The sequence below is a fragment of the Platalea leucorodia genome (assembly GCF_965183815.1).
Source record: "Platalea leucorodia genome assembly, chromosome: 7".
Lineage (NCBI taxonomy): Eukaryota > Metazoa > Chordata > Aves > Pelecaniformes > Threskiornithidae > Platalea > Platalea leucorodia.
In genome coordinates this window covers 10,506,610-10,531,975 of record NC_138829.1, presented here as the reverse complement: position 1 = coordinate 10,531,975, position 25,366 = coordinate 10,506,610, and the positions used below count along the sequence as shown (strand labels likewise).

The 25,366-nt window shown below is 43.8% G+C and overlaps 1 protein-coding gene across 4 annotated transcripts in view; it reads right to left on the bottom strand.

Annotated features, from left to right (window-relative positions):
• The window catches only part of AKT1 (AKT serine/threonine kinase 1), a 75,546-nt gene extending 50,829 nt beyond the window's left edge, over nt 1-24,717 (bottom strand). The window contains exons 1-2 of one of the 4 annotated variants that reach the window (XM_082316816.1): nt 24,429-24,717; nt 17,617-17,792 (exon numbers count right to left, since the gene is read on the bottom strand). In XM_082316816.1, the coding sequence (XP_082172942.1) occupies nt 17,617-17,662 (46 nt within the window). In that variant the 5' untranslated portion in view covers nt 17,663-17,792; nt 24,429-24,717. Of the gene's footprint in view, nt 1-469; nt 549-17,616; nt 17,793-23,259; nt 23,315-23,625; nt 23,651-24,428 lie in introns of those variants that run through there. The other 3 variants (XM_082316818.1, XM_082316817.1, XM_082316819.1) reach the window with 3 other exon arrangements.
• Between the last annotated feature and the right edge of the window lie 649 nt (nt 24,718-25,366).

Genomic DNA, 25,366 nt, shown 5'->3' with positions numbered 1-25,366 from the left:
TTTGCATGCTCTCCACAACAATTTTATTGCAGGGTATAAACGTTTTCTCCTGCCCCCCAACCCTACTTGTAAGGAAACAAAGCAAAACAAACAAGAAATCCACCACTTCCCAAACAACGGAATGCCCTAAACCCAGCAGCAGGAAAGGGGAGGGGAGGGGTGGAGAGGAAAGGAGAGAGAGGATGGATTACACTGAAGTTATTTTTGTCCTGTTCAAGTGGATGGGCAGAGGCAACTAAATATAGAATTTATCAAAGCAGGTGAACAAGGAAGATGACATGAGCTATGTGTTTCAAGGAGCAAGCAATAAAGGAAGTACACTCCTACCTCCTGGCCCAAAAAGCTCCCCCAAAACACACTTCAATTTGCATGAGCGAGATTTGATTGAACAAATATACAACTCACCACAGCCTTCCCTTTGGACATGTGACAATGTAAATGTTAAGCAGATAGGTTTCCTGTCTCTTACCTGCTTGTACTATATATAAACAAGTACTACGAAGTCCACGTTAAAACGGAAAGAGGTTTGCACTCTTCTGTGGTGTCTTTGGACAGAAATTCTTCCGAAGAAAGTGTGTTTGCATGTACAGCTGGGTAATAAAGCACCGCTTGAAATCAAACGTTAAGGAATGTTATGTTGTCAGTGGCAACACAAAGGATGTGGTTTCTATGAAATTTAACCAGTTATGTTGAGGACAATTGCTTTCTTCTGGTCAGACTGCAGTCCACGGCTTGCTCAGATTAACTGCTACAGTAGTTTGAATTTCACGAGGGAACATCCATTCATATGTATTTTTAACTCCTTCCAGGGTCTGAGTGAGTCTGTGAAATGCACTGGGTGGCTGCTGCCAGGAGCACGTACTCCATTCAGTCAGCGCGAGCAGCCCAGGCCGGCAAACACACGAGCAGCAAGTCTCACCCCAGCTCTCGGGCTCTCAGAGCCTGCAACCAAGGATGCAAACAATAGCATTTAGCAAGGATGTTAAGTGCTTTGCTGGTAGGCAGGCAGTAGTGAGCAAGGAAACATTTGGGGAAAAGACATGGCACCAGTCAAGCCATGACTTCAGCGGAAACCACGCTCACATCAGTGCTGTAACCTACCGCTGGGCTTAAAGAACAGAAAGCTTTTGTGCGGACCATTTCCCTTCTTCCATCTGTGCCCCCGGTTACCACAATATCCAAGAGCCCCACAGCCTCAGCTGCATTTGTCCTCACAACACCCCTGTGAAGTAGGGAAGTGCTGTTATCACCATTTTACAGATAGGGAACTGGGGCACAGAGAGAGAAAAATAACCTTATCCGAGATGATCATATAGGAGGAAGTTTGTGGCAGAGCAGGGGAGGACTGGCTTCGATTCTCAGTTCCAGGATGGTATTCTAATACACCAGCCACCTCTTCAGCTTCTAGATGCTCTGCCTTCAGTTCGACCGACCTACCTACCTCCCCTGGGCAACAAGGAATGGGGGATGCCTACGCCTTTTATTAACAGCATTTGCAGCCCAGCAAAAATGGAAGAGGGTATCAGATGCAGGTGGTGTTTGCATTTGGAAGTCCAAATTTGAACAAAGAAAACAATTTCCAAAATAGTCAGCACTATCCTGGTATTGTGGCAAAAGGAAGGAAGATACATCAAGTTTTCGAAGTAGAAAAATTAAAAAAAAAATCCATGGCAGGTCATAAGTACAATTTTAAAAAATTAGTGAAAGTTTTCATAGGAAGCTGGTATTAGACATGTATCCTTCAGGAAGCTCCCTGTTCTGGAGATTTTAGGTTATAAAGCAATAAGAAATAGCTGTAGTCCCAAAGGGATTCTTTTATCTCATTCCAGACAGAGATCTAAACACAGATCTGATGTAGTTTCATATGGAGACCCTGACTCCAGACTTCACACAACAGTCTTGTCTCAGATAAAACAAATTCCAGAGGCTGGAGACTGCTCAAGGTCTCCCATTTCTGGCTGCGCCAGACTTCAACCCTGCCCTCAAAGGCTCTCTTTTCTGAGTGAAATGGCACCTCAGGTCCAAAATTTACTCTGCCCTTTGGGACTCCAGTTGCAGCCGTCCAGATCACCAGTTGTGAAACAAGCTTCTACAACTTAAGGGCATTCATAAAGCAGCATTTAATGTCGACTGTTTGAGGTGACTATCACCCTGGAACAAACCGCAGAGATCCATCACCCTAAGGATCACCTGGTTTACCAAGTCTGACTCCAAAAGGTGGCTGCTCATCATAACGGTCAAAGGATGATGGACCGCTACTAGACCAACATGAACAGGCCTTGAAGAAGGGCACGGTCACTGTTCTCATCAGGGCAAAGGAAGAAATTTGTGGGTTGGTGCTAGCTGAGGGCAGCAGATCAGCCATGCTCAGCTTCCAAGTCATCTCTGCTATCAGTAGACTATCCTGTCAATCACTGCTGATAAGCTGGACCTCATGGCCCAGGCCTCTACTTTTGTAACAGGTTGTTGCTGTAAACTTCAACAACCAGCAACACAATGTGAATCTACAGCACACCTCCTCTGCCGTGGTCAGAGACTCAAGGAGCTGCAGCCAACCAGCTATTGCTGAAGGTGACCACCAAGGCACCTCATTTAACTTCCATGAGTGACATCAAATAACTGAAGCCTTGCTTGGAGAGCACGAGAAAGAACAGAACTAGCCCCACCACACTCCCTGCTACCCCTATTTCTCCCCCTTCTTTTACCCTGGGACTACAGAAGGGTGAAGAAGAAAGGCTGGGATGAGGCTCGAAAACATTTCTACTTTCTGACAGCGAGCCTCACAGCAACAACAACCAAGCAAACAAACAAACGAAAGCAAAACTCCCAGCAGCTTCACAGCTACATAGCAATCTTAGTAAACCAGACATTCTAGTAATTAAAGCAAAAAACCAACTTTTGGTTCCAAATCACAGACCCAGAACACTAACAACAAGTAGTAAATTAGTGAGGTTTGTTTATTATTACATGTTTTGAACCTTTTCCTTGAAAAATCCCAGCTTCTGTATTTGAACAGATCAGCCAACACTGAAAAATGAAAAGGCCTGTTGACAACAGAGGAACTGCTATTTATTTTCTATTTGATGGCCATCACAAGGAATATCAAAACTAAAACCAAACAACTCTACAAATGGGGTTGTTATTCTCCTTCAAAACCAGGCTGCGCTTTGCATGAGATTCCCAATATCAAACTGGTCAAGAATCGCAGAATACTTTATGGTGAAAGGAGCCATTAGAGGTGATCTAGTCTAATCGTCCACTCAAAGGAGGGGCATTCAAAATGCTACAAAATAAATCCTAACACTAACAGTACATGTAGGTAACTCGGGACAATTATAAAAATACAAAGGCAAAAAATAGAATTAATGCAACTTTATCAAACTGCAACTTTCAAATCAAATTCAGGGAACAAAACCTCAAGTCTGCTTGGCCACGTGCTTTCATTTTAATCTCCTTGCCTCCACTAACTGGTTCGAGGATTGTTAAGAGTCAGCAGAAAGATGAAAATCAATAAATATTCTGTGTGTACTGGGCATAAAAATGAGAAATGAATTCTGTGTTCCTCCATGTTTTATTTTGCCACATGAATCATGAGAGAAATAGCACAGGATTGTACATAGTCAAAAAGGTATGCACGGCCTACGAAGTGTGAACATGTACCTACAACCACACATCCTGTTGTGTGTCATTCCACTTCTAAAATGGTGCCTGAAAAGAGCAAACTCTCCAGAAACATGAGGTTTTGCCATAAGCACACCCAGTCTAGTCGTGGGAGTAAACAAACCTCTCCAAGACACCAACAAGAACTGGTGTGAAGTAGCCTGTTCCTAGCAGACTGGAGCTACTGCTGAGAAGAAAGCTTTCCTCTGGACGTAGGGAGAAGGATTCCCTAAAGTGGGAAGAAAACTTCATATATACTGATATTTGCACATGCCTGCCAGTAACCTGTTAGTCAGAAGACGAACACAGGAAAAAAACCAACCAACCAACCAACCAAACAAAAACCCTTAAAATGCATAAAACTCATAATAGTAAATCTGATCTTATTTTTTCCTATTTTAGATACAGCTTTCTATACCATAATGATTTGTATTACTGCGGTACACTGCAACTTCAGATACACATCTGGAGCTGAGCCACCTGCTGTACAAATAAAACAATGAGACAGTCCCTGTTCTGCAGAGTTTACTGTCTTAAGACAGGGACAACAGAAGGCCAGACAGACAGACAGACACAAAAAAGGGGACCAATACTGGGCATCGCAGTGAATGGCAGTCTCAGTACACATGCGCTGCAAGTTCCTCAAGGCCTTTTATAAGCAACACAAGGAGCCAGAGCTTTTAAAGAGGATAATAAAGCAGTACTGCAGCTGTTTACAGGGACCATTTTCCAAGTGTGAAAGGGTAGCACAAGAGAAAGCACAGAAGTGGTTGCTTGCCCCCATGTTGTAGTCTCAGTATAGAGACATGCTAGGCTAACAGGAGGCAGAAGTTAACATCTTAATAGCAAATTAGAGATGGTAAAAATAGGTATGAAAAGCAAAAGCAGCTGGTTTTGCAGCTCAGTGCAACAGAGGAACTAGTAGATAGCAACAAAGCAGCAGCCCAAAGAACAAGCTCTGCCCTGTTCAGAGCAGCACTCTGAATGGGCCAAGGTTACATGCCAAGCATGCAAAGATGCGAGATGATGCAAACCTTGGAAAAGGATATTCTCCCCCTCCATGTTTTGCTTTTGTTTTCCATTTTCATGAACGACAGTATACTCCAACAACCACAGCAACTTTGAAAACATCAGCTTCTTTGAAGATCAAAAAATACAGTCTCTGCAGACTATCTGGTTATATAGTTGCTGTAAAGCCAAGAGAAGTCCCTATTTCAGAAAAAAAAAATTGGCCACCTGCTGCTGTAAGCAGAGGAGGCGGTATACATGTGAAATCATGCTCTTCTCCATAATTACAACTGGTATTACCCCGGAAGACACACTAGACTGGGAAAAAACGTGTTAGTTCCAAATGGCGCGGTTATGTTGAACTGAATTGTATACGGCTGGCTAGTAATCTTCACTGTGCTGTCACAGGTTTGCTCATCTTAAAGTAATTTTATATTATTCCCAAGGAACAATCTACTACAGCCACTTTAGACCTCTGGCTTCCTTTCAAGTCAGAGGGTAGATATCAGTAAGGCTAGGACATCTCAAAACCTCAGGCATTAAAAAAAAAAAAAGTTATAGCAGTTATTATTGAAGGATGAAACACCTACAGTACAAAAGTTTCCTATTGCAGCAAGAACAGTACATTTGAACCCCATAAAAGCAATCACCAAGCCTAGTCCTAGAGCTTACTCGGGACCAGATCAGTCTATGCCAACGACAAGGTGTAAGTTTTAAGCAACTGCTTTTAACGCAGCTGAGCCACCACAGCCGAAGAGAAGAAGCTGCTCCATTGCCTCTAACAGGGCTGTCCACCATGTTCAAACTGTGAGGCCAGATTTGGCCGCTACATCTTTGCAACCCCATTGCGTAAAGGAGGAAAATTAACCCAGCCTGTAAAGCCAACAGTCCGGAGGAAAAATGCCCCGTTTTACCTGAACACACTGAATCTGGCAAGAGCTGATGGTCAGGGAACACACAGAACCCTTCAAAAAAACCACACAACGTCGTTTATTACACTGGGACAGTACTTCGTGTTGCACAATCCAAGCTTTTGTTTCAAGCAAGAAAATGTTTTCTAAATATTTTGTCACCATGACAGTCTAGCCTTGGACTTGAATTCTGCCCTCGGTTACTCCAGAAAACCCCTGTGAAGTCAACTGTGTTGCACAGCTCGTCGCCGCGTCCCAGGCCACCGGGAAGGCTCACCTGGCACCGCGGCTAGCGGCGTCCTCTCGGCCCTCCGTGCTCTGCAGGGCTCTCTCATCCCAAGCTATTTTGCCTACCCACAAACTAAAACATTCAACATAAAATCTGCATGAAGAAACAACATCATATGTAAGAGGAAGATGGTTTTGCAACTAATACTAAACATCTCCCTGACAGGTTCAGCTTTATCCGAGGAATACAGGCAAAACAAAAACCATTCCCAAGATAGCAGAATGAAATATTTTAAACACACGGAGAAAAAGAGACATAGAAAAACATCCCGGCTTTGAGGGCCCTGTTCCAAGTAAAAACATTTCTTTCAGGGACATTAATTTGGCAAAGTAAATCTGAGCAGATACAGCCTAAGTCCAAAGCACAGCCCCGAAAAAAGCAGCGGAGCACTTCTGTATGACTCAGGAAGCCCAGCGAAGACTTCTGCAGAACAAGATCAACAGGGTGTTTATATACAGCCAGCAGCATCATGTGAACGGGTGGTTTAGTTTGTGAAATGAATGTTTGCATGTCATTTTAAAAAAAAACCCAAAACACAAAAAACACCCTCTATTCCACACTTATAAGTTTCCAACATTAAAAACATAGCAGGGGAAGGAAGTACTCCAGCAGCCAAAATTTACAAATTCTTACCATAACTTTGGCGCAGTAAACTTCTCCAGTGTCACAAAGGCCTATTCTTCAGGGGGCTCGGTTGCCTTTTTTTTCGGAAGGACTAATCCACATGTGAAGGCTATTAAAGAACACACACACAAAATGCCAACAGAAGCAGAAACACGCACACTTTTTGTCTGTGTATGTGTTTTCAAAGTTTTATCTGTCTCTCCTTACACAGAAAGATGCCCTGGAACAGCCTGGAGGCAGGTATTTCTGCTTTTTCTCTTTTCACTAGTGAAGCTCTGAAAGCATTTTCCTTTCCTTGCCATAAAATGGCAATGCTATTTTATTTTAATTCATTCAAATCGGTGACAGAGATTCATCCTCATTAGTTGCATTCAGCAGCCAGGTTTCAAGAATTTAACAAAAAAATGAAGATTTTAATATTGGGGGGGGGGGGGGTGTGGGGGGGGGTGTTGTTTGTTTAGGTTTTTTACGAGAACAGAAATTCCTAACAGTAACCTTTTAATTATTTGAGAGGCACCTTACTAGAACCTCAAAGAAAATGCTAATACTGTAAGTTACACTTGGCATTTCTGCACTGCAGAAACAAATCCAAGCTCTGAAAGTCAGCACTTTCTCCTCTTATTATCTGATGCTATATAAAAGCCCTAACATAGATTTGAAAGAAATACAACAGAAAATCCTGCCTGATCTAAATACATAGAGATAAATTTATCTTTCAGTTTTCAAAACACCGCTTAGAGAGCGGGCATTTAGAGTTCTATTCACTGGCTAGAATAAAGCCAAATGGTACATTTTAAAAAACTGACTTGAAATATTGTCATGAGAACAGGGACAAGCTATGTAAACCCTAAAATTCTGTGGGTCTTCGTATTCACGATTATCGTCGCAAACTAAAAGGCTCATATTCCCTACTAAGCAAACATTTACAATTAAATCCATTCTGCACAAGGCATTTGCATTTTGAGATAGAACAGTCAGTCGTTCAGCTGCTGTGATTTAGATGGATTGGTTCATTATTGCTGCAGTTCGTTTTCAGCTACACTGTATAACAAAGGGGTGCCAATGTAGTCTTGAATGGCTTTAAAGCTAAGTATGCTGGTATTCTTCCATGATGATGTAATTTAACTCTCTCCCCATCTCTCAGATCAAGATATCTTGACTTTACAGGCTAAACTTCAGCAAAAACGACAGAAACAAGCTGTCGCAATAGTGTTCAATAGGCAGTATCTCTGCAAGTTAGCTGAATGCTGCTGCTAGCAAGTTTGCAGTGATTTTCCATGTACGAAAAAGTAATTTTTCCCTAATTCTTATTTAGAATAAATACTTTTCCTATCATGCAAGTAACAAGGCAACTTTGACTTCCACACCAGGAGATACATCAGTTATATACCTTTAAATGTTCGTGCTATAGTAAAAGTGTATCTGTACCAGCAAAGACAACCTAGAACAATGATCTCTGACGCATATAAAATTTCAAATTGAAAAAGTCAGCTACTATCCTACTCCTTCACTGTCTAAAACATATCGCCAAAGGCAGTATTAAAGCAGTGAAACCATTTTTCTATTAACAACCATGTAAAAAGGCAAGATTTCTTTTTAAAAAAAAAAATATTGAAGAAAAAGCTGTGATGATTAGTAGCATTTAACCTCCCAATCTAAAGCACGGTCTTCTCAAGACACTGCCAGGGCAACACAAAGAACATGTATCACAGAGTGATCTGATTACTTAATTCATAGCGGCAAAAGATTCATATCCTATGTCCAGAAATCAATTTCTGCCTACAAAACTACTTCCAAGCCCCACAACCAGCACTGTCACCACAGATTATCGCAACTGGATTCTAGCCTGCTCCATGCATAAACTTGCAGTGGAATATAGCTAAAACTACAAATTTAAGTCAAGTCTTGAATTAAGAAATACATGCCTTTGCTTCTCTTGGTGTTCTGAAGTTTCATTTCTCCTTAATGAGGACAAGAGGGGAAGGAGATGATCGAAAGTTAAAAATTAAAAAAAAAAAACAAAAAAAACACACACAGCAAAACCAACAAAAATCTGCATTACAGAGAAAACACTTTCATTTAGTTAACTGACTGCTATTTATAGAAGCTTTACAGACCACAGGCAGGCGCAAGGATATGTATGACCCACAAAAAAAATGCAATCCAGACAATCCATGCCTGGAAGTCCTTGAAAAGCAAGCAGCAAATATAAGGTAGTATTCCCACTTTGCAGGGATGAAGAGGCCTGACAATGGATTTTGAACTGCTTGGCAGTTTTCTTCAAGGGTGTAACTTCTTAGTGACACTTCAACAGTGAAGCTCCAACCTAGGCATAATGGCAAGAATATACAAAATAATGTGCATCCTTACACAAAGTAGGGTTTATGCCCTGAAATGCATTTTCCACACCGGTATAACTACAACATTCCAAACAAGGCAGCATTCATTTGGCAGATGTAATATGGCATGTACAAAGGCTCATATGGAAACACATGGCAAAAATTTTAAGTGTTTTTTTTCTCTTAAATCTTGAGATTTAGTTTAACTGGTGTTTGATGGATAAAAAAGCAGTTCAAATACAGTTTCATTTTTATGTTTCTCTTAGCCATTAGACCAATCAAGCCTCTTGCAGCAAAGGCAAAATTTATTCTTTCACACTGCTTGCTTTCTGAAGCGTAATCAAGGTACATTTCTTGATCGCCCAGACCCTTTGACAGAATTGCAGAAATAGTAGGGTATACTGCTAAGGCTGAGTGTTCAGAAAACAAAAAACACACATTATAAATTATTTTAAATTGTATACTTTTGAGACTTTTTACTAAAAGTAATTAAACTGCCCTTTTTCTTCTCCTTAGTCTAAACTGTGAAGAAGACACACAGGTTATGTTTTCCACTTTTTCCTCTACATCATGAGGATTAGCAAGCTCCTCTGCTTCAGAAAGAAAAAGGGACGAAACCTTCAAAATCTTGTGACTTCTACAGGTGGGAACCGATTTATAACAAATATAAGGGCTGCACTTAAACTTTGAGAATTAGCATCAACTGCTGTAAGCAGCCCTGACCCCCATCAGCACCTTAAGTCCACTAAAATAACACCAGCATCGACTTCATGAGTTAGACTTTCCTATCAGCTTGTCTTAGAAGACCTCTCCTATGAAGAAAGGCTGAGAGATCTGGGGTTGTTCAGCCTGGAGAGGAGAAGGCTCGGGGGAGGCCTCATCGTGGCCTTTCAACATATAAAGGGGGCTTACAAAAAAGACTCAGAGAGGCTTTTTACCAGGGCCTGTAGTGACAGGACAAGGGGCAACGGTTTTAAACTAGAAGAGGGTAGATTTTGATTATATATAAGGAAGAAATTCTTTACTGTGAGGACAGTGAAACACTGGAAGAGGTTGCCCAGAGAAGCTGTGGATGCCCCATCACTGGAAGTGTTCGAAGTCAGGTTGGATGGGGCTTTGAGCAACCTGGTCTAGTGGAAGGTGTGCCTGCCCATGGGAAGGGGGTTGGACTAGACGATCTTTAAAGGTCCCCTCCAAGCCAAACCATTCAATCATTCTAAGACTGGAGCTTCCTCCCAAAACAGGTATCTCCTATGAAGGCGATGGTTCACAACCAACACAAAACTCAGTTCCCCAGCACACACGTTCTGTGGTCCTCATTAAGAGTACATTAGTAAAGTGCAAGCAGAAGACTGATTTGATAGCCCTGTAAATGATTCAGATGCTGCACTCAGTCTCAGTATTAACACAAAATACCACTGCAGTAATGCACAGAACCACTGACTCCAAGGCGTATTTCTACATGCAGTTCACCAAGGCCTAGGCTTTGGACAGCACTTCAAAACACGCTCTCCCAACTTACCCAAGAGACTGAGGAAAACAGTAACTGACTTGCCCGCAGTCTGTGATGATTGTTTACCTCTGCTGTCCTCAAATACGACCATGCACTTTTGAATAAATTGACAAATTTCACAATACTGTTTGACCAGCTATCTTTTTCACATTTTTGGCTCAACTTGAAGAGGTGGGAGAATAATCCCAGAGATCCATAACATGTTTTCCAACTGCAGTCAAAGTCAGTCTTCATTATTTCCCCCTTTCAGTTGCAGTAAATATTTCTCACAGAAGCACACTACTTCACACCTAATATGGTGCTATTCTTTCTCCATTCTTTTTCTTCCTCTTTCCTCATATAGTTTCCTGGTTTTTGTTCCCCCTTTAAGAGGCACATTGTACCTGCAACATAATACATCTGAAAATAATAATCCCGCCTCTGTCTTCCCCCCACGAGAGATGACTTTTTAAATGAGATTTAAGTCTTTTTTTTTTCTTAGTAAATCAGTTACTTCAATATGTAAAAGAGAAAAAAAACACAAGGCTGACAGTTATTTTTTTACAATGCTCTGTCTTTTAAAATGCATTCAAATTAAATGTTAGTATGTTAAGTAAACCCCTCTTTCCAACACAGACTATGGTTTGTTTCCTCAATGAGTCCGAGACCAATACCTACCCCACTTTTTAAGAGAATTTGCCAGTAACATAAACTGTGGATAAAAGGAGATACACTGCATGTCACCATGTACTGCCTAAGAGCATCAAAGTTCTCACCAGCTTTTTCAGATGGTAAAGTCTTGGGCTAAGAGTGCTAACACAGAGCAAGTTTCGGCAGGGGAAGCCACGGGCACAAGCAAGGAGTGCAACTGCTGGTGCTTAGGCAGGGGGAGCGCCAGCAGGGAATGCTGGAAGGGGAGGAACCTTCTGGCATCCACACAGGGGCTGCAGGGGAAGACATTTTCAAGTGAGGACAAGGCGCCAAACTTAAAATGCATGGCACAGCACCCTGCTTAAAACCACTGCTGCAAGAACAACAAGTGAGCTTTACTCTCTTGCTCTGTCTTTACCTCAAAATAGCATACTCGCTTAGTACTTCTTTCTTCCTAAATCCAAACCTGGTGACTTCTCAACATGCCTACTGAGAGAAAAAAAGAACAGAAAACCACATGTGGACAACTTTTTTATTTTTGCACAGGCCTGCCTTTTCCTTCTCAAAAATGAAGGAACCATGAAAGAGAGGACCAAAGCCAATGCAGGCAGTTTCTCCACAATCCACTGTATCAAGCATTCCCAGGCTCGCTTTAACAGGGCTTGCAACGTCCTAGATCCCTCATTCTCCAAGCTCTTTTAACGACAAGTAACAGTAATTTATGATGCTACCCCACTTTTAGAGATAAAATTGAGAGCTAGTTTGTTTCGCTTCTGATGTACATTAAAACAGAATATGAAAGTAAACTTCCAGGACTGACACAAATAATGTGGGCATCAACATCTGAGCTCTTCCCCTTTGCCATTCAAAGCGAGAGTGGGTTTCGTGTCACTCGCATGTAAGTTCCAGACAGTCAGTTTACAAGCACAGAGAAAAACATCTAACCTAGCATGACTTCCCTAAAGATCTGAAAGTATTTTGCAAAAAAGGCGGGGGAAAATGTTGGAATAAAGATTTTTTTGGGAGTAATTTTTACTGAAAAAAGAATCATTTGGACTTCATCCTCCAAAAATGTGAAGCTGTGGCTTGAAGAACGAGTTTTCCTACACGAAAAAATGTTCTGGAAGAAAGACTTTTCTAAAAAGACACTGGAAAGTAACAAAGATGGTCAAAGACTTAAGTAGTCTGCTGAGTGGAAGGAAGATGAGCAATCTCTAGGCTACACGACCTCTCTCGAAGATGTAGTACAGTACAGTTACACTGTACTAAGTAATTCTCAGCATCTGACTTCCCTGTCATCCAAAGCAGACTTTTTACAGTACACTGGATCCAGCCTGTTTCCTATGATCTCTCCACAAATAATTCCATCAGATGAGATCTACCCTCCAAAAGTCTAGCTGACTAGCCATTATCAGCTCATATTTCTCCAGATGTTTTGTGATCTCATCCTTTCTTAATGTCTCTAGCATCTTGCCTACCACCAAGGTCAGATTTATTGGTCGATGATTTCCTGGTTCCTCCCCAATCTCCTTTTCCCAGAACAGGGCAAGCAAAATGAAAGCAACCGAGAGCTAGCATTGCAAAACTATTGCCCCTTGTGTTGAAAAAGAGACACACAAGAAAAACCACAAACTGACACAGCTTATCTTTTGTTTCCAATAAGAAGAGCGACAGATTTCCCTATAAACCCAACCCTTCAGCTCTGGAAGTAGCACCAGCTTCTTTCCCCGTTACAAACTTCCCTCCTCCGTTCTTTGTTCAGCCCTTATCTTGTTTCTTACCTTTCCTCTTCCCCCCAGTTTTTCCTCTGAAGTAGCTGTGCCCTCTATAGCCGGCATCTTCAGAGTTCAGATATGTCTAACCATCCTTTGTGTCAAGTGCCACAGCCACTCCTTTGAAATACCATGAAAGCCAGACAATCCTTCAGCTAATCTGAACCTTGAAGGTTCCGGCTGCACAGGTCATCAAGAAAGTGCACTGCTACATCCCAGGGACACACAGAAGCCAAGGTAAAAAATAAAACCCGCCCCAAAATAAAACACACGCACACAGGGGTAAGGAACATAGTGAGAACAGAAAAGAGAGAAGAAAGAAGAGGTGAAGAAAAACAGCAACATGAGACCTACTGGCTTTAAAAAAAAAAAAAGCTAACTTCTGGTCATACCTCGTAAGATCCTGTTTTGGTTCATACTAACAGAATACTGAAAGTATGAACCGGTGCTCAAAATAAAAAAGCTAAAGTTCACCATCTGTGCTATTCTGCTAGAGAAAGTTAAAAGAGCAACAATCAGCATTTAATTCCTGGCTTGTATTCTACATATGGATCTTGCATTCGTTTTATGCAATGAAACTATAGGAAGACAAATCACAATGGACTACTGGTTATTTATTAGGATGTCTGTATCACTCCATTTCATTACAGAAATAATGCTTTAAAAAAAAATATAGTAGTATTTCCACAAGTGGAGTAAGTATCTTTTTTATAATTCCTCACTTAAGGACCTCTAGTAATTTTGATCAGCTTGGAAGCCAGACTCCCAACCAGTCAAATAGTTTTACCTGACTAAAGTCCACACAAATTGACATTTGAAGGACATGTTCCGGTTTTCACAGTTAAAATTACTGTGCAGTGTTTATATACTATTTAAAACCAAAAGCAAAAACTAGCTCCACATTTGCTGCTAAATATTAATGGATGAATACACAGGTCTCTCCTGCTGCTTATAATTGCTTCAGAGTCCTCAGAGTGAGAAATCAAGATTTCTATTTCCTTTTCTAAATGTCAGTGTACATTTTTCCCTCCCCCTCTTTCCCTGCCTCCAAAAGACTCCTTTTTCCATACAAGTTTATGCCCTAACAAGAAAACCGGACATACTAGGGAAGACAGAGATGACAGAGTATCAAAACGCACAATCCCCCTCTTTGTTAGCCTTGCAGAAAGACTTTAAAAAAAAAAAAAAAAAAAAAAAAAACCACAAACAGGATGAAGACTGAAGACAATAGAGGGACCTTTATAAACAGGGACCAGAGCAGAAAGATGCAAGAATTCCAATGAGATCTTTAAAATGGATCAGTAAAGTAAATAAAGTACACTCGGGCATACCTCTTTTATCCAAAAAGTTCCACAACACACAACCAAAATTAAAGATACTCATGACATACATCCAGAAAACCTGTAATCTCACAACTCAACAAGCAGCAATTTAGGCAGATAATTTTCTCCTTCCCCACTCATATTCAATCACAATTATAGCACCTCTGCATCGACCCATTTCCCCCATCCTTTCCCACTAAACAAACCTTCAACGAAACACAACCAGGGACTACATATTCTGGGTGTACATGTACAATACACCAACCCCAAGTATGAGTTTCTTCACCTTTTCAACGTGTGTGCTGGAACACGTCAGCCACGCAGTTAGGCAAAGAGCGGTTAGTATTTTAACTATTGTTTCTGTCTTCACACAAGAGTCTATCACCTCACTGTGATTAGAGTAACAGCACCAAGCGCTGCCAATGGGGAAAAGGGGGGGGGGGGGGGGGGGGGGAAGAAATTCATTCATGAATTCTTCTATTTCTGCCTGGTTGAGGTCAGACATGTCATGGAGATGACTCTGGCCCCTGCACAAACAAACATCTGTGCTACTGGAAGTAGAGCTTCCTTTAAGCGACTGACTTACAGAACTGCCAAGAGCTCTCGGCCAGGCAGCGATGTTTAATTTCATTTCTCCATTTGTATTTTTAATCTTGGAAACAAAAACAGAAATGTAAAGCATGCTGACAGAAGAAAACAACCCCACAATTCTAGAAAGCCCTGCTATTTCCCTGCCAGGCCAAAACACCTGCTCCTGCTAATGACGGCTTTATGCTTATATACACCTGCCATCCAGAAGGGCTCCAGAGCACTTTGCAGCCTGATTTATACATACACAAATCATTAAAACCACCAAAATTAAGCCACTGCTGGGGTAAGATGTAGCAACTGTTTAACTGCACACAGCCATGCTGTTCAACTGCTCAGGACGTGAACTAAGAGACACCATATCCAACCAAAGCTATGGGGGAACGTTAGGTAGAGAGAACATCATTGCCCAATCTGGATTTCATCCAGTCACTACTTAAAATATTTGCATGTGGAAAGCCCTAGGAGCTTTAAAGAACACATGCAGTGCAACCTTCGGTTTTATAAATGATCCAAAAGACAAACAATATACATTTCCTATATCTAAAATCCTCCTTTAGCTGTCCCTCCCTGCAGTAATTACTGTTTATGCCTTAACTTCAGAAGCTCATAGTATCAGACATCAGTTTTGGAAACATCCTGTGGTTGAAGCACTCGATCTTGCAGAGCCAGCAAACTGATAGAGTCTGGCAATAAACGTAGATGATTAAAAAAAAAAAAAAAACAAACAAAAACAAAACCCCAACCCTTTAGAAAACACGTGCACATGAGTAGATCAGTTCCCCCCCATGGGCACCCCCAGTCAAAAGAACAGAATTTGTCAGCTAATCCCGAAACAGCTACAAAAAAGAAGAGTAACGGAGCTGACACACTGGCAAGCTGAGGAGAGAGCGCACTGCTTTCTAAAACCCTCCTCGCATGGACAACGCCAAATTAACAGTTGCAAAGTCAACGAAGTGGAATGAAATAGGTGTCACCGCACACACCAAGAAGGCAAAAAGGCACTGGGGAACAGGTTAAAAAGATTAGGAAACCTGGCATCCAAAAAAAGCCAAGATACGTTTTAACAGTTTGGGCATTTGGCCACAAATTTTCAGTCTCAAATATGCAGAACATGCAGAGTAACATTTTGGAAATGGAAATGTGTTCAGCAGATAATCTCATCATAATATTATCAGCAAACCATCAGAGATAATAATCTGTTTCTCTAAGGTAATTAAAAAAAATCAGATCAGGAGATCAGGGCATCTTTTACCAAGACCTCCTCCAGAGGTCTCCTTACTTGAAAGTAGCTTTACCGTAATGCTAGAAACAATGAAAATTCAATTCTCAAGAGTAAATACACACAAGCTTGAAATACAACATGACTGTTTTAAAGTTTCAAACACATCTGCCTCGGAATCATCCTGACAATACAATTCCATTTTCACACTTTTTAAAATAAATGTTTCTCCCTCAGGTTTTTGTACAGTGCTCCTCAAAATAACAAAATATTTTTTTTAAGCTACAGGTAAGTGCAGAAAGAATTGTAACAATAGATGGTTAAAAAAAAAACCAAAACACTCAGCCTAAAAACATCATTTAAAACTAAAAACATATCTCTGATTTGAAGAGTTTCTAGATTCATAAATGGGAATGGGAAGCATAATTCTGTGTTTCTTTCTCCTATTTTACCCAAACACAGCATAATTCTCAAACACTTTATCAGAACAAGGTAGCCTGGGTACACCAGAACTATTGAATAAGTTATTTAAGATAATGTGTGGAAAGGCATTTCTAACTGAAATAAACCAGAACAAAAAATACAGAAGAAACTTTATCAAAACACTTTTACATCAAGCATCAGACAATTTGCTAAACTAAGCTGCACATCCAGCTGTTAGAAATATATGTTTCCACCCTTTTAAAACACGGATTATCAACATGTTTTCTAAATTCTTAGAAATTTCTTATTGTTGCAGAAGAACCATCAGCCTTTATCAAGGTTATGATAACGTATTTCCATTTTCTTCCAGAAATAATTATGCTACACCTTTGCACCTTCAGGCAAGTTGTTGCAAACCCTCGAGAAAAATCCTGAGTCTGCAAAACCATGCAAGCTTCCCTACTGCTGGAGCACACAGATTCTGTTTTTGGTCCAAAATAATGACGATACTGTGGAAAGTACCTAACACCGCTCTCTCCTTTCCAAGAAACGATAATAGAATGCAAAGAAACAGGTAAGTCAAGTACCTTATAGAAGTAATGCTGTAGTACTTGAAAACAAATACCCCCTGCCTCCCCAAAAAAGAACAAACCCACTGTTTTGGGAATAAAACATTTAAGAATACAAAAAGCGTAACAGTACACGACTATGTTATTTCAGTTTTGCCACCCAGTAAAGAATAAAGACTTTTTATAAAAATCCAATGCCATTAGTGGTACAACAGAAATGCACAGAGCGCACAAACTCAAGGCTATTCTTCCCGTCTAGGACACTGGTACCAAGAGCGGTTCAGACACAAACAAAACAGCACATTCTCTAGCAAGTCTCTGCAAGAGCACAGCATTGCTCACAAAATACAGGCATATTTTTCACCGTTCAAATGAAGATTCACCTCAAGACAATTCTACCTTCTAATACAAAAAGAAAAGCTACAGACCTATATATAAAACAAAATATGCTGCGGCTTAACCTTTAACACTCTAAGCAGCATCTCCTTCAGTTGCCACCTTTATCATCATTTTCAAAGCAGTTGACGCAGTTTTCAGTGAACACACACACACATGCACACACACAAAGAAAACCCCTTATATGTGCGTTGTCTCTAACTTGAGAGAAAGTCACACACGCTCCTCATATGCTGTTTTCCATCAGGGTGAATGGGAAAATAACGGACTATTTGAAGATATGCTGCTAAAGGACAGATCACCGCGTGAGAGAAAGCAAATCTACTGTCCTCGAGGGAAGAGACACTTACCTCGTTTGTGAAGCCACCCTTCCTTCACTATTGCTACTTCATTCATAATGGCAGGAATGTCTCTTGAAAAACCAGTTTATGCCAAAAGATCACTCTGTTGAAATTCCTGAACTCCCGCAGAAGGCTCCACAAAAGGGATGGGGTTTTTTTTCCGTTTTTCTCCTTCTCAGATATTTCTAAAAGGATCAAGAGAAGAGTGCACCATCATTTTGAAGCATGTCACATATGTACAGTAAGGGATACAACAGGGAGTAGCTTTCATTGCTGGGTTGTTGGTTTGGGGTGTTTTTTTTATTATTATTACAAATCCTAAATGAGGGCTTTGCTCTTCACAAGGATTTTTACATCTCGGCAGGTGGAGGTGCCAAACGTGCTTGCTAAAGTCCTGGTTCTTCACTGAGCAGCTTGATTGTGGGCAGTCACAACATCACCAGACACCATCTGCATTAGAGGTGGACGCAAGACCTTGCCCAGTAGACCTCCATATTTCCAACAACACCTCACTCTCCACAACAATAAAAATTCTGAGATTTCACAAAGTCTAGGCTTAAATATTTCCTAGTAAGAAGACTTCCAGAACATCTTCCGGAAGGTTTCTTTACAGCCTGATGTAGAGCACTCTATCAAATAACACACAGTGCATCTTAGAGATGCACTAACAGTAAAAATTCCTAATACTCTCCTTGAAATTTTCATAGCTTCAGCATCATCCTGTTAATCCCACTCAGATCTCCTCAACTCCCCCAAAACGTGTCTTCTCTATCTTGGATATTTATAACTCCTGCCTCTCCTAGAGGTATACAGAGAATCTCAGATAAGCTCACGGACCTTTCTGTTATCCTAAATCAGTCCTTGTGGCACCCTGATCAATTTTATTGCTCTTCCCTGAACACACCGCAGTTTTCTGCTGTCTTTCTCACAGTGAATTACACCTAAGCGTAACTTAGGATTTTTACCCCTCTGCTTTATGAGATGAAGTCCCTATCTAAATAGCTCAAAACTGCCGTATCTTACTGAAAATGTGTCTAGCTCATGGCTGACTACTACAGAAACGTTCTTCGCATTTCTCTCCCTCAATGAAAGTAATCTCTTCCCAAATGCATTAGCTTTTATTATTTTTCTAAATTGAATCGAATTATTTTTCTGCTTGTGGTACAAATGTCGTTTGTTTTTCTTTAATGACTTCTGTTCTCTCTGAAGTGTCCATACTGCCACTCAATCTGGTATCACTTGGGTGATCAAAAAATGCCATTGGTGACAAATTCCCAGCAATAACTAAGAAGTTTAATAAACCAGAACCCAGCAGCATTTGTAACTCATCACCAAAGACCTAGCTTTTATTGGAGTCTCTCTCAAACCACAGAGACATCACATTCCCATCTAACAAATACATACCGTCTCTGCATGCATTTGGCACACGTGCATCAATTATCTCTGAACATGCAGGTGATAGCCATCCGTCACAAACTAGATTAAAAAGCAACTAATTCCCCATAACTCACTAAGACACAGCCCTGGATGGAAGAAACAGGTGGTCAAAATGAATCCAACCTAGAAATGAAACAGAGGGCTCTGTACATTGCTGTGCCCTGAAACAGGCAGCCTTCAAAGCAAGGAGGTCAAACTTGAACAAGTTCCATCACTGCAAGCAGAAATGGACTGGAAGAAAGGAGGTCACTCCCCTGATACCTTGCCTATGAACTTTCACTGTTTATCACTATTCTTCAGCTTTTCCAGTAACACTTTATCTTCTAGTTTTTCCCCAGAAACAAGCCAGGGTTTTTTTACCAAATTACAAATCTGCCATATCTCACTGGTTATAATTATCAGCTCCAAGAAACAGATAAGTCATTTGCCTCAGGGAGGGAAAAAACACAAAAAATGACATTGGAACAAGAGATGTGTAAGAATTCCTTAATTTCATAAATAAATATGAGAACACCATGTACTGCAGAATAGAGACCAACAACCCACAGCTGCCAGAGTTACCTTGGAACAAACTCCTTCAGCTCCAGAGCAATTAGGATAGAACCTGACGAACACGGCAGGCTTTCGTTCTCCTTTCAAAAATGTATGCGCAACAGCCATGTGAGCTAGACTTACTTGTTGATGTCAAGAGGAAACTATACCTTGTTTAGAGGCTTGGATTAAGCATCTAGCAATTTGCAAACTGTTGAACAAAACCCCTAAGATTATCACAGTTTACGTCTGAAAATGCAACACCCAGGTGCGAAAGTTAACGCTTCTAGCATTGTGCCCTAAGACAACACGGGGACTGTGCAACCTACCTCTGCGTCTTGAATTCAACAATTTAGCTGCATTGAATGATCAATATCCTTTTCAATAACCACATGTAAAAAAGAGAGCTACAAGCCAAACTAGTCTGTAGAAAGGACAATCCAATTATTAAGAATAGAAGAAAGTGCAAAGGTCCAAAATTCTGCAATCTGCAGCTAACTTACTCCAGGTTTTTCTGGGTTAATGCTTGCCAAGATTACCACTTGGCAGCCTCTGGCTTGTCATCGGCTAAACTGTCATCTCATAATCTGAATTTTAATGACAATACAGCCCAAAGAAACAGATCAACAAAGAAATCAACAAACAAAGGAATCCAAAGTTCAGAGGAACTACTTTTTCTACTCTTTGTGGTGTCCAAAAAGTTTGGACTGCCTTTTCCCTACAATTTCTACCCAAGAAACATTCCCCACCTGCTACTGCAGCCCTGCTGTCAGCGATGTGTCTTTACCTGCCCATCTCCTTCAAGGGGAGAGGGGTAGGGAAGGGGGTAGCAGGTATCGTAAAGGAGCCATGCACAGAAGATGGGGTAGCATGGCACAAGGAAGTGGGAAAACACTGAGCATTCCCCGACACCAACCTGCAGCATGGGCTCCACCTCAGTCCTTCAATCAGCTATGCCAGAGCGCTTATTTTATAAGGGGAACTTAAGTTAATTTTTCTTCACGGTGTGAAAGGCTGGGAATCCCTTCTCACTGTCCAACAAGATAGACACATAGACACAGCTTCAACAGAAGCAAACCCACTCTATCTGGTATATTTTAAAACACACATTCAAGCTGTGCCTAATGTATCTATTTTAGTAAAAGACGCTATTGAAGACAATGGCAGCAAGTAAGAGTAATTTCTCGGAATAGAAGAGCCAGTTAACTACAGGTCAACATACTACTGAAGATGCGTAAACCAGAGAAAGTTCCTTTTCCATAAAATCCTTGGAGGGGGGGTGGGGGGGGAGGAATGATTACAGTCCTCATTTATGGCCATCTAGGAATGGTTCCCGGTGAACAGAAGGCATCTAAAGAAACTGTGACCTGGCTGCTCCAGCCTGTGTCTGCACTTGACTGAACACTGTCAAAAGCTAAACAACTCCGTCTTTCTCTTAGCCTTCTGTTTGCTTGTTTTTCAATATGCATTTCTGTTATACCTTTTTCAATACCAAAGTATTCCTCATGTGGCTGAAGCGCAGTGAATCATGAGTGGCATGACATCAGCATCCTATCACGATGACGCTGGTTTTACGCATGTATTAATTCCTTAAAGGCTATTAACTTCTTCATAAATAATGAGATAACTCACTTCCCTAGGCACTGCAGCAGCGAAACCTGCTTTAAGGAGTCAGTCAAACCAACTGTCCAACAGAAGGTGGAGCAGAACCGCCTTTTCCGTATTTGGGAGAGTTGTGTTAGAGCTCCTCTCATTCTCTTCCACTTACTATGCTCACCTTCTTTTGTCTCTACAAGATCAAGACATAAATCTGTCCTCCTTGCCCTCTTTCCAAGATGAGATTTTATATTTGTTTCTACTCACACCCTAAAGCAGAGCAGGAAAAAAAGGAATTCTTCCGTAACACTGAAACTGAAACCGCAGCTTACGGGATGCAGGAGCATTTACAGTAATTACCTTGCCTATAAGGGAAGAGTAAACAAGAGACTGAAGGAGGATCAGACCCACCAACCTCAGTCCTGCCATGCCTCACCTGGCATGTCAGACTGCGTCTAGGCTGTACTAGTTAGCCCAGATCAGAAAGCAGGTCACAGCAAAGCATGCTCCTGGACTAACACTTTGCCCTTCACACCACCAGTTATCGATGATGCCCACCGCTCTGCTGTGGCACAGTCCTCATGCTCCCAGGACACCCTGAGCCCTAATGTGCTACACATTGTACACACTGTTGTGTGTTCTTATAACACACAACAGCAGGACCAGGCAAAAAAGGATCCAGCTGCCCCTATTTGCCTACCTTGGCCACATGACACCATCACCAGAGTAGATGAGACACACAGGAACTGGAGGGGGGCAGAAGGGGGTGTGTTTGGGCCCATTACATGGGATATCATGAGCAACCTAAACTCCCTTCCCGCAGTAGATCCCAGTGTAAGCTCACAGCTGACAGCCAACTGCACCTGAACGGCACAGACCCAACAAAGCTGGGTTCCAGCCAGTGTTTCAAGTGGAGCGTACAGATAGGTGTCCCCACCAGGCTTTGACCAGTGAAGTACATCTCCTGCATTATGCAAATCCTGCCCTGGGTGTTTCGTGGGAGTGACAGCGGTTCCAATGCGCTGAAGGCCCTCTAAGCACACAGCAGTAGCTTCGCACCATGACCCAGTTACCAAATCTGGGCAGATACCTTTCATGAAAGCTTAGAGGGACCAGGTTTTCCAGCAGCTTACGCTTACTTTACAAAAACGCATTGTGGGCCGTGAGTTAGGTGCGGTCGCCAGTATTTGCTACTCTATGTTGTGTGTCGAATGACACCATGTCTAAACTGGTATTTCATGGCTGCACGTGCAGGTTATCCTAAGGTTCAGAAAGGCTTCTCTGATACTAAGAGCTATAGGAAAAATGGTAAGTGAAGAATAAAAAAAAAAAATCTCTAAAGCCACATCCACTTTTCCTTTAATCGGTTAGCCTAATCTAGGTTTACAAAACTGTAATCTGAAATGCTTGTGCCCTCATGTCTTTGCTGATCAATAGACAGGAGGTTAATATTGTTCAGGTGAGGGGCCAGAGTTACGACATCCAGCTGTCCAAGCTGCAACCACAACTATAGTTTGATAGGACAAACTAAGCTGCCTATTTCAAGACTGAGTGATGGCAGAAAAGAGAGTACTTCATCCTCTCTCTGTCAAAGACACAGGCCAGACAAAATCCTCTTTATGTTTCCGAACAAGAACAAGTCCTTTTACAGTTTATGCTCATATAATTTAAGAACTGTGCTGCTCAGAACTTCTGTACCAACTTTAAACACATTTAATTAAGTTCCATTTTAAAGTATTTATAACAGAAGTTTTGATCTATCCCCAAACAAATCAAGTCAGTCGTGAATCTATTTAATTCTTAATGCAATCACTTACAGGACATTTTTATAAGCCAGCAAGTGAATGCTGGAGCTGCAAGTTACTTGCGGACACTGGAGCAATTCTTAAATTTGATTTACCACTGCTGCACACCAAAAACAGTTCTATAAACATCACACACAACAAAAACCTTCCTATTTAAAAAATCAAAGGTAGTTCCACAGTGTCTTTAAATCTATTAACTCAGACAAATGTTGTGGCTGTCATCAGGAAATTAACTACTACATAAAAGTAATTACGAGTCATGCAGTATGTCAAATTTATTTACCTGTAAACAAATATTCTTCTGAATTAAGTGTTAGTAACTCCCCTTTATAACTGTATTTTGAAATGTACATCCCTCCTGTGGTATAAATAAAACAGACAAGAGCAAATCAGGGATTTGCTTCTTATATGTTAGAGGTGGTAGGAAAACAAAGCAAGAAGAAAAAGAGTTAAATACTTTCCCCAAGGGGGTGGGAGGCGGGGGGGGAATACCGATAAGGTGCAAGCTGCATTAGCATCAGTAGCGTACTGTCAGTAAAATAAATAAAAAGTCGCAGCATTACTCGATTATAATTATGTGTTTTACAAGGAAGCAGAAGCAAAAGTCCTACAAGTCTCCAAGAACATTTCGGCAACTGCAGAATATCACCTGGGGGGGCGGGGGGGCATCTGCAGACAGCTCCCTACAGCTCTGCAAAACACGACTGCAAAAAAAAAAAAAAAAAAAAAAAAATCAAGTCCACAAACACTGCACAACCACCTACACACGCCAAATGCCCACGGAGATAATCACACTCCCGTCGGCAAACACTTAGTGGTCCGCAAAGCGGAGCTGGGCTGAACAACGCGGCTACAGAGGACAAGGGGAGAAAATGGGGGCGGGTGAGGTGGGAGAACGGGGGGGCACTTGGCGACTTTATCTGCCACAGCTTCAGAAACACCGCCGCCCCCCCGCCACCCCCGCTTCCCTGGGGGATGCTCGGGCAGGTCCCGGGCGGCCCCAGCCCCCGCCGCCGGGCCGCGGCTCCGAGGGGGCCGGGGCGGGGGCAGGCCCGAGGGCCGCCGGGGGAGCCCCCCGCCCCGCCGCCCTCTCATCCGCCGCATCCCGGGGGAGCCAACAGCTTCCTGTCCGCCCCGGGGCCGCCGGCAGGACGCCGGCCGGGGGCCGCCCGCAGCCCGGCCTCCCTCACCCCCCCGCCCCGCCCGGGCGCCCCGGGGCGCCGCAGCCCGGCCGTGCCCGGGGGGCAGCGGCGGGGCAGCCCCCCGCCGCCGCGGCCTAGGCGGGTCAGCGGCCGCCGCCCGGGGAAGGCGGAGGGCGGCCGCCCCCCTTCCCTTCCCCTCCCCTCCCGGCCCCGCACAATGCGGCGGGCACGGCGCGGCCGAGCGGAGCAGGCCCCGGCCCCGTCGCTTCCTTCCCCCAGCCCTTCCCAGCCGGGGGAGCGGGTCACTTACATGGCTGGAGCCCGGGGAGGAGGAGGTGATGGGAGGGTGGCGGCGGCAGGGGAAGGGAGCCGGGGAGGGAGGCAGGGGAAGGGGAGGGAAGGGGGGAGCGAGCCAGCGAGCGAGCGGGGGGAAGGGGGAGGCCGGCGAGGCGGGCTCTCCGGCGGGTGCCGAGCGAAGGCCTCACTGGGCTCCCGGCAGCCGCCGCCTCCTCACCATCCCCGGGCGGCGGGCGGCGGGGCGGCTCCTCCTCCCCCTCTCGCAGGCGCTCGGCCCATGGGGCTCACACGCCCGCTCCGGCTGCCGGCCTGCCTTCCCCGCCGCTCCGCTCCGCCTCGCCCCCGCCACCGCCGCCCTGCCTCCGGCCGGGAGGGGGAGGCCGCCCCTCGCCTGGCTCAGCAGCCCCCCCGCCGCCGCCGCCGCCTCCCGCCGCGCCACCGGGCCGAGCTCCCGCAGCCGGGGCCGGGCTCGTCCCACGCGCGTCTCCGCCGCGCTCGCTCACATCCTCCGGGGAGCGGCCGCCGGGTCCTACCGCCGCCGCGCCGAGGGGCCGCTCCGCTCCGCGCCGCTCCCCGGGGAGGGGAGGGAGGAGAGGGAAGGGGGGTCCGCCGCCGCAGGGGCCTCGCCGCCCGGCCCCGCCTCGCCGCGCCGCTCTCGGAGCTCCCCTCAGCGCGGCGGGGCAGCGCCCGCCGGCCCGGCCCTCCCGCCGCCCCCCTCCGCCCACCCGCCAGCCCGGCCCCGGGCCCCGAGCGCGGCGCCGCCGGGCCCCCGGCGGGGTCGCCCCCCCTCCCGGGACCGGCCCGGCCCTTGACCCGGGCGTCGGGGACGCCGTGCCCGGCGAGGGGATGCGGCCTCCCCTAACTCGGCCCCGCGGGAAGCCGCCAGCCTGAGCAGCCTGGTGCCCGCAGCGTGGACGATTTACCCCCAAAACGGGGGCCCGGCACCGCCGT